The 18790-nt window shown below is 48.4% G+C and overlaps 1 protein-coding gene across 1 annotated transcript in view; it reads right to left on the bottom strand.

Annotated features, from left to right (window-relative positions):
- LOC103610110 (dysferlin-like) overlaps nucleotides 1-18790 on the bottom strand; it is a gene marked incomplete at its 3' end in the record, with an annotated part of 53249 nt that overhangs the window by 33301 nt on the left and 1158 nt on the right. The window contains exons 2-4 of the mRNA XM_008594349.1: nucleotides 18419-18635; nucleotides 6933-6988; nucleotides 5930-6021 (exon numbers count right to left, since the gene is read on the bottom strand). Of these exons, the coding sequence (XP_008592571.1) occupies nucleotides 5930-6021; nucleotides 6933-6988; nucleotides 18419-18635 (365 nt within the window). The remainder of the gene's footprint in view (nucleotides 1-5929; nucleotides 6022-6932; nucleotides 6989-18418; nucleotides 18636-18790) is intronic.

Here is an 18790-nt window from a genome sequence, read left to right as displayed (position 1 = left end):
CATTTTGAGTTTTCTTTTATCGAATTATTTCTATTAAGTCCAATTTTCCCAGGTCAACGTGTGCAGTTATCAACAGGATTCTTCAGTCTATTTTTCATTTCTTTAACAATTTTACTATGTGCAGTTTCAGCCACTATTATGCTATAATGATTATTTCAGCAATAATTACATACATAACCTATTACAAGACAGCAGTTCCTTCCAGAAGGGCCCACATTGCTCCCACATAGTGGCTTCTCCCCTGGGTACACACTGGCCTCCCTTGGGCAGTTTCCAAAAGCGCTGATACCTGCAATCCACTCCAGAGTTTCCTGTTTAATCAATTTGCTGTGAAGCCCAGATAGTGTATGTTTTAAAACTCCATGGTCATTTTAAGATGCATCCAAGGGTTGGAACATTGTTCTAAATATCTGGAGCTGTTCTGTTCAATATGGTAGCCACTAGCTACATGTAGTTATTTCAATTTAACTAACTAAAATTAAATAAAGTTAAGATTCAGTTCCTCAGATACCCTAGCCAACACAGACAGAACATTTCCATCAGCTCAGAACGTTCTATTGGGCAGCACTGGTCTGGAGTCCAGATCAGTGGTCTCAGGCCAGGCTGTACAATGGAAGCACGGGGCACCTGGAGAGGTAGTGAGGTTGCACAGACCATGCCCTGAGCTAATTAAATCAGAACTCTGGCCTGGGGCCCGGGCACCAGTCTGTGTAAAAGCTGCCCAGGTGATTCTATTGTATGGTCTGGATTAAGAATCTCTTAGCTGAACATCCCAGTGGCCAAAACACCTGATCAGGGATGCAGGTCATCTCCCCACCAGCTTCTCTCTGAGAAGCCCAGAGTAAACGGGAAGTTGTCCATGCAGCCTGGAACAGGGTTCCAGGAACTCCAGCTGGGTTGGCAGGAGTGTCTTCCATCCGTAGGAGCAGAGCTTCCTTTCATATGCATTTGAAACCTGACTTGATCCACACAAAGTTGGCTCAGGGGTCCCTCAGGCACAGGGCTGCCCCTCTGGTGGGTGGGCAGGCTGCCAAGCAATCCACAGGTGGTTCCCAGCCCAAGGTTCTCTGCCTGAGGCATGGAGGGCACCCCGAGATCCCACTCTGGGCCAGCAGGCCAGACTGGTCTAATGAGGTCCCCCACAAACTGCCAGTGGTCATCAAGGAAGACACAGAAATGCGAGGACAGTGGAGGTGGGGATCGAGCAGGGAGGAGAGAAAGAGTCGAAGGAGAGGAGGGCAGGAAGGAGAAGAAGCAAAGTGAGTCTTAAAGAGGCAGGCATGGAGGGGAAATCCAGACGCAGATGGGGGCAGAGGACAGAGGTGAGGAAGAGGCAGAGGAGGCGAGAGACAGGGAGACTGAGAGAGTTAACGACGACCGACCGCCGAGGGCTTGGGATCCATCTCGCTTGCAGGCTGCCCCGGGAGGACAGGTGGTAAGTGAGCTCACGGAAGACACACCCAGGACTCACAGACGAGAAGGGGGTGGCCGCATGATGATCCCGGGGGACCTCACTGAAACCCACCAGCTAGAAAAGCCTGAGCACAGTCAGATGACAACAATCACCATCACACCTGCCATGTCCCTGATTGCTTTTGTTGGAGTGAGCAGGACTGAAGCCATGTTGGGACCTAAAACTGCATGGGAGGTAAAAGATTTTAAAAGGATACAATTTTTTTCTTGGCAAGCATTTCTCCCTCTTTTCCCATGGTTATTTAATATTTCAAACCTTGGTTATGGGGCAAGATGACATTATTTACATAAATATAAAGTTGTTTTCTGGCCAGTGTGAAGCTGCAAACTTGCCACAAGACACCTACTATCTAGACCCTGAGAAATCAAGGCAGACATCATTAAAGCTATGCCGATCCCACCCTCCAGCAGGACTCTGAGATAACAGCAAAGATGGGAGCAGAAACCAGACGGAGCCTTGGTGAGACCTTGTACCTAGCTCCTTGCAAGGAGCCCCCACGGCTCACGTCCCCCTCCCTCATGCTTATTTCCCACGTTCCATTCAACCCCCTCTTTAAAGACCCCTTAGTAAACCTGAGTCTTTGAGACAGCTCTAGTCTGGCCATCTCCTTCAGGTTTACTGGAGAGATGGGTGAGCCTAACATCTCTCCTCAGGTCACCAGTATTCCTGAATAAAAGCTGACTTCCATTTTTAACAACATTTGACTTTTGGGGTTGTTTATTTTCATTTGGGGGCAGGCAGCCAGACTTGGGTTTGGTAACAGATTTGGGGGAGCCTCAGCCAGAAGCTGAGTGGCCCCTGGAATCACTTCCAAACAGTGACAACTCAAAGGCAGTGAGCAGGTGATCAACTTAAAATGTTCATTGAACTGAATTCACTGAATTTCTTTTCTTTCAAAATTTAAAATGTTACATGGTTGCCCTAGTCACTTCCTGGTATGTTTCTTATTTTTACAGTTTTAGAATTTTGAATGTTTCCAGTGTCTGATTCTTTTCTCACATTTCATGTGTAGGGTAAACGTACTTCGAGATCTAAGCATGGGACATTACAGAATTCTCATGCAAGTGCAACCGTGGCTATCAGATACAGTTTATTCCTTGTTTAAATTGCTCATTCTTTCAGTAAATTTCCATAACTAACCTCTCATTCTGTTTCTTCCTATCTTCTCTTTAAGATAATGCCTGTGGTATGGAAGTCAGGAACTGTGTTCCTTTTCAGGATTGTTGAGGGTAGCTTGGCCCAATCCAAACAGGGCTAGGCAGGCTGAGCCTACAGACATCCCTACTGAGGCTGTGCAAATGTCTGACCTTTGGCATCAGAAGGCTAGGGCTCCCCCTCCAGATCCTCTTGATTCTGCCATCTTCTGAACATGCAGACGGCCTGCCCCAGCACAGATCACTGAGGGATTCCTTCAAACCCACAGACCAGTTGTGATCCCCCACACCTCACACCACCCCTAACCACTTCCCCATAAGTACATCGGGGAAGGCGGGTCTGAGAGGCTAGTTTCCCACCTTCTCACAAAGACCACCTTGCAATTAAACTTTCTTTCTCTGCTGCAAAGACACGTACTTGGGCGATTGGCTTTCTGTGGCGCTGGGCAAACAGACCCTACTCGGTTTGGTAGCACGCGACCACCTTGCAATTAAACTTTCTTTCTCTGCTGCAAAGACACATACTTGGGCGATTGGCTTTCTGTGGCGCTGGGCAAACAGACCCTACTCGGTTTGGTAGCACGGGTGCCCTGTCCTCCCTCCCACTGCTCCAGACAGGTTTGCCCCCAGGCACCACAAGTTCAAGCAAGCTGCCATTAAGGCCGTGTACCCCATTTGCTCCTGACATGAAGACAAAATTCTGTCACTTCCTCACTTGACAGTGTTGCTTTGGTAGCCTCTGATATTCTTCAGATATTTACAAATGTAAGTTTAAATTTCAATTTCATTTAATTAAAATTTAATTTTTAATTGCCAGAAATCCAAAGTTGAGACAACTGTTCAGAAAGATAAAAAATTATGTTCAAGTAGCTATGAGGAAGAAGTTTCTGGTAAATTAATAAGTTTAGTGAATTAGCTGTTCAGCAAGTTGATGTTTGAGGAACTGATTTCCAGCAAACGGTCCTGCAGTGAACTGGTCATGAGGGAACTGGTTTTCAGAGAGCTGGCTGTCCCCCAAGAACTAAAGGACATCCACAGGGGCCAATGGGAGGGCGACAAGGTTCCATGCCTACTGCCCCCTTCCCCTGTGTGATCTCTGACACACAGGCCAGGACAGCCCTCAGCTCACCCTGAGGGCCATCCTGGCCCTTGAATTGATCAAAAATACATTCAGAGCCCCTGCTCTTAGGCTGCCTTCATGATCTTAGAAATCTCCCCACGGGGCCTCAAAAATACTGCACATGATGGTGGAAATGAAACACACATGTCCTCTGTGTGCCTTGCAGTAATCAGTCTGTCCCACCTCGGCCTTGGTAAACTCATCTCCAGCATCATCAGGGAACTGAACTCTCCAGAAGGGCCCAGCACCCTCCGGGGGCTTCTGCAGCCTCTGAGAGGCTCAGTATTATGAGCATGTCACAAAGATCTGTTCTGCAATCACAGCTCCACCGTCACTAGCCTTGGAGAAAATTGCCCAATCTCTCGGAGCCTCACTTTCTCCATCTGTAATGATGATGACTAGAATAGTGGTACCTAACTGATTGGCTAAGCTTTTGGTAAGTGCCAGCTGCGTGGTTCTGCTATTATCCTCGGCCTGGTCTTGGGGGCCCCCTCCCAATCCAACCCCACCACTCCCTTCTCTCTGGACTGCACATGTTGTGAGACTGAGTCCCACCTGTGAGACCTGAGCCCAGCTGCACTCCAAACCCCCACACTGGAATACCCTCCCCTTCTCCCCTCTCCAAAGCCTACCCTGCCTCCAAGTCAGTCTGAGTGGCCCTCCTCCAAGAAGCCTTCGAGGACTGCCCAGCAGCCAGAGCTGCTCCCTCCCTGGCCTGTGAGTCCACCACTCATGCTTGTCAGAGGCTGCCTTATATTCCACAAAGTGTCTGGTCTGTGTTGAGAGGTAGCTTAGCCTGAACTGATTCCAACCCCCACCCCTGGGCAGGTGGAGGCTGCTGAGGTCCAGAGCTGGATGAGATGAGCTCCAGATACCTGAGGCAGTAGGCATGGGCCCCACGCCTTGCAGCCCTACCTTTGGAGGGCCCAGTGAAAGTGTCCCACCCTCCACACACATCCCACACCCTGCACCCATGGCCAGCAGAGCCACAGAGAGATGGTTTTTCTTCCAAGCTTTTAAGATTTCAAACGTTCCAGGTGGTGTTTTGCAGCCTGAGACCCTCACTGGGCTTTCCTTGGTTCCTGAATCCTCCTGCTTCCCCATTCTCTTCCCCCATTCCAGGATAACATAGCCAGGCCTCAGGCCTCAGACACCAGCTGACCCAGTTCCCAAACAAAGGCTCCACTGTGAGTGGTTCAAAAAACAGCAAACTCATGCCTGATCCTTGCGCCTAGACCTCAGTAAATGGCATCAGGAGCATATACATACCCCTGCAGCACCCAACACAGCTGGACCCTGTTATACCCAACACAGCTGGACCCTGTTATGCCCAGCAGGGACAACTGAACCCCCACCCTGTCACTATGCAGCCTCACAGGCTGTGTCTCCCAGTTCACCCACACCCAAATCAACAGGCCCACAACCTTCAAGCTGGGTTTGTCCTGCCCATACCACCCTCCCCCCTCCTCCGCATATGAGGCCCAGGAGCTCACGGACAAGAGACACGACCCATGGCCTGCCTGGAGGGAGCCTGCTTTTGCCACCAGAACTTCACTCCTGCTGTTTGCCCTGCCTGGAAACCCTCCCCAGTATATACATGAACTAACTCAATAGAACCCCTGCCATAGAAAGGTGTCCACTCAGTGTTACCCACTCTTACTATTCTGACTCCAAACCACAAATCTCACCTCCAGCCCCACCTCTCCTCGACAGCTCCCTGCCAGTTGGTTGCGCTTGGCTTATTCTGCCTGCCTCCTGGAGTGTGCCGCTGTCCTCACCAGCCCACCCCCGGGAGCCTCCCTGCTGGACGCTTGGCTTATTCCGCCTGCCTCCTGGAGTGTGCCGCTGTCCTCACCAGCCCACCCCCGGGAGCCTCCCTGCTGGAGCAGGAGACAGGGACCTTTCTCCTGGCTGCTCCCTGGGGCACGTGTGGGCAACTGATTCTAGCCCATCTGCCCTCCCCTGCAGCCTGGGCAGCTCTCAGCCTTACCCATGGCCAAGTTTCTGAGGCCGTGGCCAGGCTTCTCCACACCACTGGCCCCCAGGCCAGGCCCACGAGAGGCGGCCCCCAATAAATGCTGAGCTGAAACATCAGCTGTCTGGGGCCCGAATTCTAGAGTCCACATCCACCATGACTCTACCTTTAGCTTCGAGCCACCAGCCCCCCTCTAGCCCCCTCACCTGTTCCTCCCCATCGTCTCATGGTCTTTGACCACCACGTGAAGCTCAGAGCCTTGGTCCAGGGGGACGCCCTTGAGGTCCCACTCAAAGCCCTGGAAGAAAAGGAAAAAAGGCATCTTAACCTGTGGCCCCCTAGGAGAAGAGACTGTGTCTGGTTCACTTTTGTGCCCCCAGAGCACTGAGCAGGCATCCGTGAATGATTCTAGTGGGTGGGTGAGGGGGAAGGGGGATGGACGGATGGAGAAATACCAGCATTCCAGAGCTTCAGAGGAGACAGTGAGAGATGAAGGCAGCAGAAGAGAGGAAGAGGTCAGATTCTCATAGCTTAGTTCAAACCCAACCCCAGCAAGCCAGGCCAGGAGCCCAGCTGAGAAAATGCCAGGTGGCCCTGCAGGATCCTCGGGGACCACGATCATTGTGCTCATCCAGAAGCCAGGCCCCTGGTGGGTAACGTGAGTTAGCACCATGTTGATCAGGCCCAGCCAGAGGCCCCGCACCCCTCCTCAGAGCTAAGGCTGCCCTGTGCATCCCGACCCTGTTCACACAAGACACTCAGGGCTTCCAAAGGACCACACAGCAGCCATAAACGTAGGGAGCTGGTTGAGTGGGCAGAGACCAGCAGGAGCCAGAGGAGGACCTGGTTAATCAGGGAGGGTTGTGGGGAGGATGTGAGCTTTGGGCAGGGAGAATGGCCTGTGTGAATGAGATGAAGCAGGCAAGAGAGCCCCTAAATACCCTCTCACTGGCTGGCTGGAGCTGGGGAAGTAGAGGCAAAAGGCCTCTCCCTCCTCTCTATGCCACAGCCACATCGCAAGGACATGTCTCCATTCACCCAGCAGGCCAGGCCACCAACACTCCTCCCAAGTTCCATGCTGGGCCCCCAGCCCACCCCTCGTCGAGGACACCACTGAGGAAGCCACCTCCCCCGTAACCCCATCATTTGTCCCTGCAGAGACAATGGCAGCAGAGAGAGAGGAGGAGGGAGGTGAAAACCCTCGCATACCTCATTCCACACGGGGTTCACACTGTTCTTGATGACTTTAGTTCTCTTCTTCACCCCTACGAGAGACACAAAGGGAGAGTGGAGAGACACATCCCACCCTGCACCTCCCACCAAGTCAGGTTCAGCTTCTTAGACCCATGTCAGCTCTACCGCCAAAAGAAATCTTCGGAAACCAGAGGATCCCCTGAGAATCCCACCATCTGCAGTGAAGGGCCAACGCCAATCACACAACTCCTCTCTCTCAGTTCTGTGACCACGGAACAGCAGCCCCATCAGAAGGATGTTGCTGTGAGTTGAATGTCCCCCCAAAACTCATTGACGCTTGATCCCCATTGTAACAGTGTTAAGAGGGTGGGAAATCAGACTATGGCAGTTTTGAAAGGTGGGGCCTTTAAGAGTTGATTGGACTGTTACGACTATGCCCTCATGAATGGATTAACCCATTCGTGGAGGAATGGCTAATGGTTTAGTGGGCTGTCATGGGAGTGGCACTTGTGGCTGTGTAAGGAGAGCGCATGAAAGCTCTTGCCATTCTCGCCATGTGATTGCCTGCGTCACCATGGGACCCTGTAGGGAGTCACCACCAAGAAGGCCCTCACCAGATATGTTCCCTGGACCATGGACTTCCCAGGCTGCAAAATTATAAGACATAAATTCACTTTCTTTATACATTTCCCAGTTTCAGGTATTCTAAGTGACAGAAAATGGACTAATACAGATGTCTTTAAAAGAAGATAGCCACGCTCTTTAAAAGAAGATAGCCACGCTGAGTCTTCTCAAAGAGTTTGTCATTGTTATTCTGACTTTTAAAATACAGTTTTTTAATTTTAAATTGTTTTATTCTAAAAATGAACCATCTTCCTAGAAAATATTCCATTTCTCTTTTTAAAAAACATCCACCTCCACATATTGTATGATTCCATTTACATGAAATGTCTAGAATAGGCAGATCCATAGAGACAGAAAGCAGATCAGTGGTTTCCAGGGGCTTGGAGAGGGAGGAAGAGAGAATGGGAAAGGGGAGTAATAGATTAGTGGGTGTGGGGTTTCTTTTTGGGGTGATAAAAATGTTCTGGAATTAGATAGTAATGGTGGTTGAACAACACTGCAACCTAAAAACCACCTAAATTGTACACTTAAATGGTTAAAATGGTGAATTTTACCTCCATTAAAACAAAATCCCTCTCCCCTCCACGGCCTTGAAAGGATCTCTTTGACACAGCTGTCCAGAGGCAGCTCCATCTGGCTCACGAGGGATGGCCAAAGGGATGCAGATGGCTTTGGGATAGACAATAAGAACTAACACTGATGGCTGAGACCCAAGCCCCAGAGCCCCAGAGGACACACAGCCGGAGCACCTCTGGACCGGAGGACATGAAGGGGTGGATGCCTGTCCCCAGCACTGTGGGGCAGGTGAGCCCTGAGGGGAAGGAGTGAGGCAGATGCACACGGAGACCTCCATCTAGTGCCAGGCTCTATGACTCTGAGTGGGGAGATTGTTTTCGTAAGAAAGCCAGAGTCAGGACGAAGGGGCCTGGGTTGCAGCCCCTGGTCCGTTGCGGGGCCAGGTGGTGCCTTCCTCTCTCTGGGTAATCCACAAAACAATGAGTTTGGACAGAGCTTCTGACCTCCCTCCTCAAAGGGCCACCAAGTGGATAGGTCAGAGAGAGAGAGGTCTCACTAAGTCCAGCCAGGCTGGAGACCCATCTTTCCATGAAGACATATTGATCCACAGAGAAAAATAGCTGTGGAGGGCCCCAAAGAAGGAGGGAAGCCATTTAATTAAGCTTTGCTCTGCAGTGCTTTGTGTTAGGCAGACACAGAAAAGGGCTAAACGTGTCCAACTTTTCCCATAGCATGAGGAACAGAAATGACTGGGTGCCCAAAAGATGACTGAAAAGTGTTCAAGCAGACACAGAACTTTTATTTGGGTTGCATCTTAAAGATTACCCTTCCAACCGACCTCTGCAAGACTCTCCAATGAGAAGTCTTTGGCCTCAAAGAGCTGGAGAAGTCCAGGACACTGCTCAGCTTTCAGAGAGTCCTGCCTTGCCATGAAAGCCCCTCAAACCTCTGGAAACATCTGCAGGAATCCTGAGTTCTCTGAAGCTGAGCGTTGTCAGCGCTTATCCAGCCAGAAGAGGCACAGCCTCCTGCAGGGTCAGCCCCACCCTGCCAGGTTCAGAGCAGGGAGAAGAGGAGGAGGGAAGCAGAGAAGGTCAAAGTCGTGGCCAGGGGTGTGGAGGGATTTGGAGGAGGGGGGCATTAGAGAGAGAGAGAGAGAGAATGCAGAGGAAAATCATCTGAGGGAAGGAGGCAAAGAGGGGCTCAGTGGATTCTCAGGCAATTTTATAGAAAATAGTCGCTCAGCCTACTTGAGTCCCCCACCCCAGAGATTCTGATAAACCTTCTCCAGTGGGAGAGAGTGAGTTCCCAATCCCCAACCCCCTTCCCTCTTGAAAGTCATTGATGTAGGAAAAGATCATGGACTTTGGAATGACACAGATCACAATGGAACACTTTTTTTATGCGATTCCTTAGGGCAGCAGTTCTCAAACTTTTGGGTCACAGGACGTCACTCTTAAAATTTATCAAGGACCTCAAAGAGCTTTTACTTATGTGGCTTGTATGTATTCATTTTACCACATTAGAAATTTAAACTGAGGCATTTACAAATATTTATTTAGTAATTAATTTTAAAATAACAATCTTAAAATTTATCAAGAACCTCAAAGAGCTTTTACTTATGTGGCTTGTATGTATTCATTTTACCATATTAGAAATTTAAACTGAGGCATTTACAAATATTTATTTAGTAATTAATTTTAAAATAACAATAATGAGCCCAATACATGGTAACATAAGTGACATTCCTATGAAAAATTACTCCAACTTCCAAAACAAAGGGAAAAGAAAAGTGACACCGTTTTACATTTTTGTAGTGTAAAACATTTTACTGCCTGGCTGGCTGATCGTATCTATTTCTGCATTCGATCTATTGAGATGTCTCATTTTGGTCACTGGCTATGAAGAAAACCCAGCCAGATATGTACTTGGAAAGGGAGGCATATTTTAATAAAATTTCAGAGTTGTAAATATCCTTCTTTGATATCACATCTAAACTCAACAAGTAGTAGTTCTTAAACTTCTTAAAGGTAAGTTGCAATGTGTAAACTGAAACTAGATTGGTGAACATTTTGTACCCTGTCACATTAAAATTCATTATTCTATCTTGCACTTTGAATAGATCTTTTACCCCTGAATGATTCTATAACATGCATTGGTCACTGGAGATTTTTGTTCAATGAGTTATGTAGTTCTTCCAGATGTTGACACATTTTGTTATACAACACCAAAAAATCACATTCACTAATGTCACCATCAGTCTTATCAGAAGAGTCTTGCAGTACTGGGAAGGCTGAAGATACAAGTTTTCTAAAATTCCAGTTTCTGCTTGGAAGCTCAAATTTTATGATTGGCAACAAGTGATGAATGTCAGCTGTTTTCCTGGAAGTGGCAGGCTCATTTGTGCATTTTCAAGAAAACATCTGCCAAATGCCCAAGTCTGACTAACCATAGTTTGTCAGTCATTCTTTCATGTAAAAACACTTTCATGACTGCTTGACTGACAAGGTGAACTAGTTACGTTTTCTGTTTGTTTGTTTGTTTGTTTGTTTGTGTATTTATTTCGGTGGCTGGCCAGTACTGGGTTTGAACTCTTGACCTTGGTGTTATCAGCACTATGCTCTAACGTATTTATTTTGGTGGCTGGCCAGTACTGGGTTTGAACTCTTGACCTTGGTGTTATCAGCACTATGCTCTAACCACTTAGCTAACCGGCCAGCCAATATGTTTTTTGTTTTTTCATGAAAAGTTGTTTTTGCATGTGAAAATGCAGTTTCCTCATCTGTATGGTCATAATAATACCTCCACAAGGGATTGTTGTGAAAATTAAACAAGATAGGATGTGTGAGGTGCCTGGCACATAGCATGCGCATTAAATGTGAGTTCACTTCCCCAGCCCTCCCTTCTGTGCACATCTAGGGAACTCCCCCTGATCCTTCAATGCCCAGCTCCATCATCTCTCCTCTCAGAAGCCTTTCCTGACTCTCCCAGACAGAGATGGCTGCTGTCTCTCTGGTGCTCCCTCAGCAAGCTGTGGCCACATGTGCTAGACAGCGGTAGAACAATGAGCTTCTCCATCTGTGTCCCCAGTTGGGCTGTGAGTTCCAGAGGGCAGACACCATGCTTTACTCATGTTAGTCATCCTAGTACATAGAGAGGTGTCCAGTAACTGGATGGTGAATGAATGAGTGCTTTCATTTCTCAAGTTGGCTGCAAGTTCACTTCCTTGCCAGAGGATAAAAGCACGGTTCTCAGGGAACACAGCCATTAATAGTATGGCTCTGTGTCAGTGGATAGAAAGGACGAAAGGAGGCACAATGCGGGGATGTGTCCTGGAAGGGGCTCCAGTTGCCTTCTCGGCGCTGGGCCAGGCCTGCCCTAGCTGATCCACTCTGAACCCCCTGGTGGGCCATGTTGGTGTGGCTCCAGCACAGGTCAGGCACATGGCTTTGGAGTCATTCAAATAACAGCTACTACTATGTGTCCTTAGGTGAGGATCATAAGCTTTCTAGGCCTTGCTCCCACAGCAGTAAATTGATGATAATAAGAGTGTCTACTGCATAGGGTTTGGAGGAGACATGCAAGCTAAGTGTCCACTTCCCCTCCCCTATCACAGATCAGCTTCCTGTGCCCCACAGAAGTAACGTGGAAAATTCCATCTGTGGCCTCTCTCAAACTGTCTACTTGGAAACTCGTTTCCTGGTGCTCCCAGCTGGCATTAGTTGAGCAGTCTCCATGTGCCAAGCCCTGTGTTAAGTGTCTTTTAACCATTTCTACTTCCTCCCTTTCCTGAAGAGGAGAACAAAGGCTCTCGATGAGATTTCACTAAGTCCTGGTTAGAAGGGACAACTCTAGGACCCTCTGGATGACATTAAGGGAGGGGGTCACTGATGGGCACTGTAGCCTCCAAGAAGAACAAGACAGAAAAGAAATGTGATTTGCTGATGCCGAGGAAAGGGAAGGCACAACTGCCAATCAGGAAACAGTTAAGAAAATAGTTCCTCCCTCATCATGGATTGAGACCTGTCCTCTCCCCATAACTAATTCTGGCCATGAGAGGTGTGGCTTCACGTGTGTGACTGAAGAGAGTTGATAGTTCAAGACATAAAAGCGCTCAGGGCTCATGCTGCGGGTGGGACGAGGGGACTCTGCCCTCTCCCCAACTGCTCTGCACACTCGGGGGCCAGCAGGCAACCATGAGAATCGAGCTGCAGCCCCGGGTGCTCCTCCAGACCAAATCACTCAGCCAGTCACAAAAACACAAGTACTGCATGATTCCACTCGTGCGCAGTGCCTGCAGTAGTCAAAATCACAGAGACATGGGCCGGCCGGTGGCGCACTGCTACAGTGCGCTGCTCCCACCGAGGGTTCGGATCCCACATACAGACCGGCCGCTCACTGGCTGAGCAAGGTGCGGGTGCAACACCGAGGGTTGCGATCCGTTGCTGGTCACGAAAAAAGACAAAAAGAAAAAAAAAAATCACAGAGACAAAGTAAAACAGTAGTTGCCAGGGCTGGAGGAGGGGGAACGGGGAGTTTAGTGCTTAATGGGTAGAGTTGGGCAAGATGGAGAGTGCTGGAGATGGACGGTGGGGATGGTTGCACACAATATAAGTGTGCACTAAACCGTACACTTAAAAATGGTTAAGATGGTAAATTTTATGTTATGTGTATTTTACCAAATTTTTGTAAAAGTTCAGGTGGGAGATGGTGAGGACACAGGCAGTGGGGCTGGGGTGTACTGGCCAGTGTCAGGTGGGGAATGGGGAAAGGGAGAGGAGCAGAGGATGTCTCCCAGGTTCTGACCAAGGCAAAGTGCACGGGTGGCTGCTAGTGTCACTTGCCTAGAGAGGGAGCAGAGAGAAGGAGGGGAGATGGGGTGTTTTAGACTCCCAGAGAGTGAGCCAGCTGCTTCTGCCCATGAGCCGGGTACCAGGACTTGCTCTAAGAAGCTGCAGGGGGCCTTCAGATCCTGCAGACAGCCTCGACACAGCCTCTCACTTATTCTGTAGATGGTTGCTGAGGCCTTGCTCTGGGCAGGGCACTCTCTTGACACCCCCATTAAAATACCCATAAGACAAAGAAGTGATAGAAATTCAAGCAGCAAACAACCAAAAGGCAGCAGCAACCAAAAGGAGAGGACAGCCCTGGTCTCTGCTGAAGGAAGGTCAAGGTGGCTTCACTTCTTGGCACAGACCCCCCTAACAATAAGGGTAGGTGGACTCTGCTTGCTCTGATACTTGCCTTACCATCTGTGTACTCAAGCCTGTGCACCCCAAGAACTGGGCAGCTGTCACCCCCTCTCACCAGCAGAGCACTGCAAGCATCTATCTTTCTAAATCCCAGACAGAACCACACAGTTTAGGAAAGAAGTGGCCAGGAAGGGCAGTGGGCAGTGGACATATATGGCCATGGTAGAATGCAATCACACAGGCATAGTCTTTAAACACAAAAGGCCAATGAGAGCTGGGAAAGAGATTTACATATACTTTTAATTTATCAATTAAAAAAACAAACCAAAAAAAAAACTGGGGAATATATTGGAAACACCTATGATAAAATGTTAATATTCTTAATATATAAAAACCACTTGCAACTAATTAAGAAAAAGACACAGACACACATACACACCCCTTGGGCAAATTAAAACAGAAAGTAATTCAGTAAGAAATAAATACTAATAGGTAACAACTATGAAATATCACAAATACTATTTGAACCTTAAGAAAGTGTCAAAGATTTGCATGGTAATGCTTTGTGTTTGCAAGATTATAAGAAAATAGGCCCTCACACTTGCTTGATAGGAGAGTGAAACTGGTACAGACCTTCAGAAGAGCAATTGGGGAAATGCAGCAAAGCCTTAAATATGTCTAGAACCTCTGCATTCCACTTCTAGTATTTACCCCAAAGAAATAATTAAATATGTGGACAAAGATTTAGTCCTCACAGTGACAGTACAATTTAGGCACTGGATATAAATATTAAAAACGTGATATAACCTGAGTATTTATCAATGGGGGTTGAGTAAATTAATTACGGTGCATCCATATAATAAAATACTATGCAGACATTTTAAAAGGTTGTATAGAAGAATATTTACCGACATTTAAAAAATGCTCCTGGGGCCGGCCCCGTGGCTCACTTGGGAGAGTGCAGTGCTGGTAGCACCAAAGCCGCGGGTTCGGATCCTATATGGGGATGGCCGGTGCGCTCACTGGCTGAGCGTTGTGCAGACCACACCATGCCGAGGGCTGTGATCCCCTTACCAGTCAAAAAAAAAAAAATTGCTCCTGATTTATTTTTGAGCAAAAATGCAAATATTTAGGAAAAAATCTGAGATGGGATTACCCCTACAGAGGAAAGTGAGGGTTCTGCGGACTTCTGGTGGAGGAGTGGGCTGGAAAGGTTTTATTTCTTGAACTGTGTGATAATATATGGGTATTCCCTTCAAGATTTACTGATTAAAGCAGGGTTTCTCAACCTTGGCACTATTAATATTTTGGGCCAAATAAATCTTTGCTGTGGGTGTGGTGAGGTTGTCCTGTGCATTGTAGGATATTTAGCAGCATCCCTGGTTTCTACCCACAAGACGACAGCAGCACCACCTCCCCCACCCCCACCCCAGTGGCAACAACCCAGAATATCTCCAGACATTGCCAAATGTCCCCTGAGGAACAAAATTGACCATAGTTGATAACCACTACATTAAGTCATACTTTTCTATTTTATGTACTTCACTTGTGTGTTAAATTTTATGACTAAAGTTGCTTTTTTAAAAAAGGGAAAGAAGAATCTTAAAGGAAATATATCAAATTGTTAACAAACTGATTCAAAGTGGCAGGATTTGGGGCCATTTTTTACTTTTGCCTCATGTCTTTCTGTAATTCATCATTTTTTACAGTGATTATATATTATGTTTATAAAAAGAAAACAGAAAGCTGTTTTCAATGTTTTAAGTCACTTTTAATGTTTAAAAAGCCAGGTTTAGAGAGTCCAGCGCCCCTACAGCCCACCTTCCGTACACAGGTGAGTCAGGTGTATTTCCTGAGGACAGGACACTACCTGCAGGTGGTTCTATAAGATCCCCCAGGCTCCTGCCCAAAATCTAGAGACCCCCAAGAGAGAAAGGGGAGGCTGGAGAAACATGGGAAGGAAGAGAGGACCTGATGAGATGAGGGAGAGGGGGAAGGATCAGCAGTGTCTCCTGGGTTCCTGGCTGGTAAGCTAGTGAAACAGAGCAGAATTCTACCAAGTGGGGGACACAGCACACCCAGCCTTCAAGGAAACAAAACATTGGAGCTCCAAAGCAGCAGGGATCTGGTTTTGTTCTTGGATGCATCCCCGGCCCCTAGAACAGCACCAGTCACATAGCAGGTGCTCGATAAATAGTTGTTCAATGAACTAAATATATGAATAGAGGGATATAAATAATCACATTACAGGAAAATGGGCAGGGCAGAAGAAAGGTACAAATTAGTAAATGGTATAGGAAATGAAGCTGCTCATTCATACAAATGATCAGTCAAAAATATCTACCATGGCCCAGTGATTCATGGTATTTTTAGTTAACTAATTAATACAAGAACAAAGGAATGATCAGGATTCATTAATTGCCTCTACCCTAAGGTCCTTAGACAAAGAAGCCGAAAAACTGCCCTCAGAGTCCAGCCTCCCAGAGCTCATAGTCTATTTTGGGAGGCAGGTCCTGAAATTACATCCGAGGCTGGAATGTCCAGGGAACAACTGCAAGGAAAGTGGGGCCAGGCCCATACATTTTGGTCTGCATGGAGGAGCCAAGCACACAGCGCTGGCTGGCTTCTCTGCAAGCCAGCCACAGTCCCATCTGTTTCACAGGGGGTTGGGTTCAGTGCTCCTCAACCCTGACTATGCATCCAACACGCCTGAAAATTTGTCAGAAACACCTATGCCTGGGCCCCACCTGGAGAGATTTAGCTTAACTAGAAGAGGCATCAGGGATGTTGGCAAGAATGTTTTCTAAAGCTCCCCGTGCGATTCTGATGGGCCAGGTTTGAGAACCCCCAGCCTAGACACACTGTAGGTTCTAGGTCTGATTCTAATGACTTCCCTCCCTAGGCATCAACTTAGCCCCAAACTCCCTCGTGAATGCCCCTTGTGGAGGAGCACATTAATTTCACCTGTCAACACATCTCTGATGAGTTTTTTTTCAAGGTGTGGTTCCAAAGTGACCTGCATCAGGTCATTTAAATGTAATTCTTAGATCACTTTCCAGACCCGCCGGATCAGAACCTCTATGCATGTGACCCGGGAATCTGTTTTCAAGCACATTCTCCAAAGCATAAGGACCACGCCCCAGACTGAGTAAGGCTCCCAGGCACATCTGGGAGATGGCTCAAAGCAGAGCCAGAAAGGCACAAACACTACAGAGTACCCACCTGTGCTCAGCACTGGGACATCCCAATGAATAAATTGGACAGGTCTCTGCTCTCAAGGAGTCCCTGTGTCCTAAGTAAGGAGCTGAGTACTGAGCACAGGCTGGCTGGGATGAGTACACTAGCAGCCCTAACACGGTGCTTTCTCCTCCAGTGAGGAGACACTAATGATAGCCAGGGAAATCCTGGGTGCCTTCCTGGAGAAGGTGGCATTGCAGCTGGGCTTCGAAAGACAAATAGACTTTGAACAGTTGGAAATGTTATGCTCCATTTTATTTCCATTTTCCTATGGGCTCATCAGTACAAATAAATAGTAAGGCATTGTAAACAGTGGAGAATACAGAGATTTGGGGAGGACCGCAGCTGCATGTTCTCAGGGTACCCGGGCCAGGGCAACAGTCAAGAGGGGCTTCAATGGACTTGGTCACCTGGCTGGCTCAAGGGCAGTTCCCACTTCAAGTGCTGGTAGTTCCCTACCAGGACCATTGACCTGAACACATCGTTTACCTCCCCTGGGTTTCCATTTCCTTATTTGCCAAATGGGGATATTAGTAGTCACCAAGAACTGTTACAGAACCAGGGAAAGAACTATGAACAGACCGAAGAGAGTTTCAAAGCATGCAAGAGACCTAGGCTGATAGGGACCCCAGGGCTTAGCATCCCTAGGGAATTTCTTTCCCAGACAATGGTGGCCCCACAATTTCTATACCATAAAGGTTTAGGCAGCATCTGACGGACAGAGGAGAACTCAGCACCTTGTGTTGAAATTGCTCTTGCATGGTGAACACCCAGGCATGTCACCAATCAATGAAAATAGCAAAATTTTCTAAAATGTTTCAAATCACACTTTTCAAAAGAGAAATAAATGTAAATTGTCCCATAATAAAGAATAAAATCTACACATAGGTCTCACTTTGCCAAATTGTGTCTTTCATCTATCATTATTATTTTGGGGGTGCTTGGGGATTCAATGGAGATCTGGGTCAGAGCTAAAGAGCCCTCTTGGTGCCCCACTGTTTTTAAACCTCCTGAAAATACCAGCCACCCTCCCTTCTTCATTTGACTATCTCTTGTGATACATGATTTTTTTAATTCCACAAGGCCACAGATTATGGCCCCCGGCTAAGAGGAAACCTTCTCTCCTCTCCTTATTTATCTTTCTCTGCAGAACTTGGGTTCTGACTCACAGCTATTGTTCCTCCTCTTAATTTTGACAGATCCTTCCTCTTCCCTTTCCCCTCCGGAGACACCCCCTCCTGTGGGAATCTCTGCCTTGAAGTGGGGGCTAAGGTGCCTGATGAGAAGGGGTGCAGAAGGTCCTTCCTAGTGGGTCATTCCTTTGCTGCCCCAAAGAGAAAAACCTTCTTTGTCTACGCACCACATGAGGGGACTTAGGTTCCTTGAATTTTGGAAAACACCCTCGACACCCCTGAAAATCTCCTAGGTCAAGGCCGTATCCATCTATTCTGTTCCTTTTCTTCCTGACTGAGACATGGCACCTTCAATATGGCCAGCATTTGATAAAGATGGGTGAATGAATGAATGAATGAAATAAAGACGTTTTTCAAAGCACGTCGTCTACACGCCCAGCTGTTAAGTGGCCCTGAGTCCTCTCTACCTTCTGAACCCATCTTCCAACCCACCCTTATTCCCAGGACAGCGCTAAGAGCTCAGACTTTGCTTCCTCCGGGTATCGGTCTTAGAAAAGTGATAATGGCTGACCTACTGTGCAGTTTTCCAAACTGTCAAAGCCCTATGGCACTTATTGTGCCGTTTCGTCCTCATCACCCCCTCTGCGAAGTCAGGGCTAGGATTTCTGTCCCAGCTGACAGAGGAATAAATTGTGACCTGGCCTGGGGTTAGCGCCGGAGCTGGAGCCGCAGACCCGGCAGTGCGCGCGGAGTGTTGGGTGGCTCCCGCGCGTGGGCGCAGTGGCCACGGGGCTCTCACCTCGGAAAGTCAGGCTGGCGACAGGGTCGCTACGCCGCTCCTTCTTCACACTGGGGAGGTTGCTGGCTCGCAGCAGCAGGCAGCACAGCATGGCTGGGCAGCCCCGGGCCGGAGCGCCAAGTCCAGGCACCCACCGAGCAGGCGCCGGGCTCCCACGCAGCCGCGCCGAAAGAAAGCTGTCGCCTTCGCTGCGCCTCGGCGGAGAAGTGGCCAACTCCTGGGAGCGAGCGCACGGAGGACACCGGACACCCGCTGGGCGGACCCGCCCCTGTGGCCCCAGCCCAGATCCGCCCAGGCCGCGGCGGGCCGGGCGGGGCGGGGGTCACACGGGCGCCTGTGGGGGCGCTGGTCCCCAGCGCCTGCTGTACGGCC

This window comes from Galeopterus variegatus, unplaced genomic scaffold, assembly GCF_000696425.1.
Source record: "Galeopterus variegatus unplaced genomic scaffold, G_variegatus-3.0.2 Scaffold10606, whole genome shotgun sequence".
Classification (NCBI taxonomy): domain Eukaryota; kingdom Metazoa; phylum Chordata; class Mammalia; order Dermoptera; family Cynocephalidae; genus Galeopterus; species Galeopterus variegatus.
This window is presented reverse-complemented; position numbering and strand designations above follow the sequence as displayed.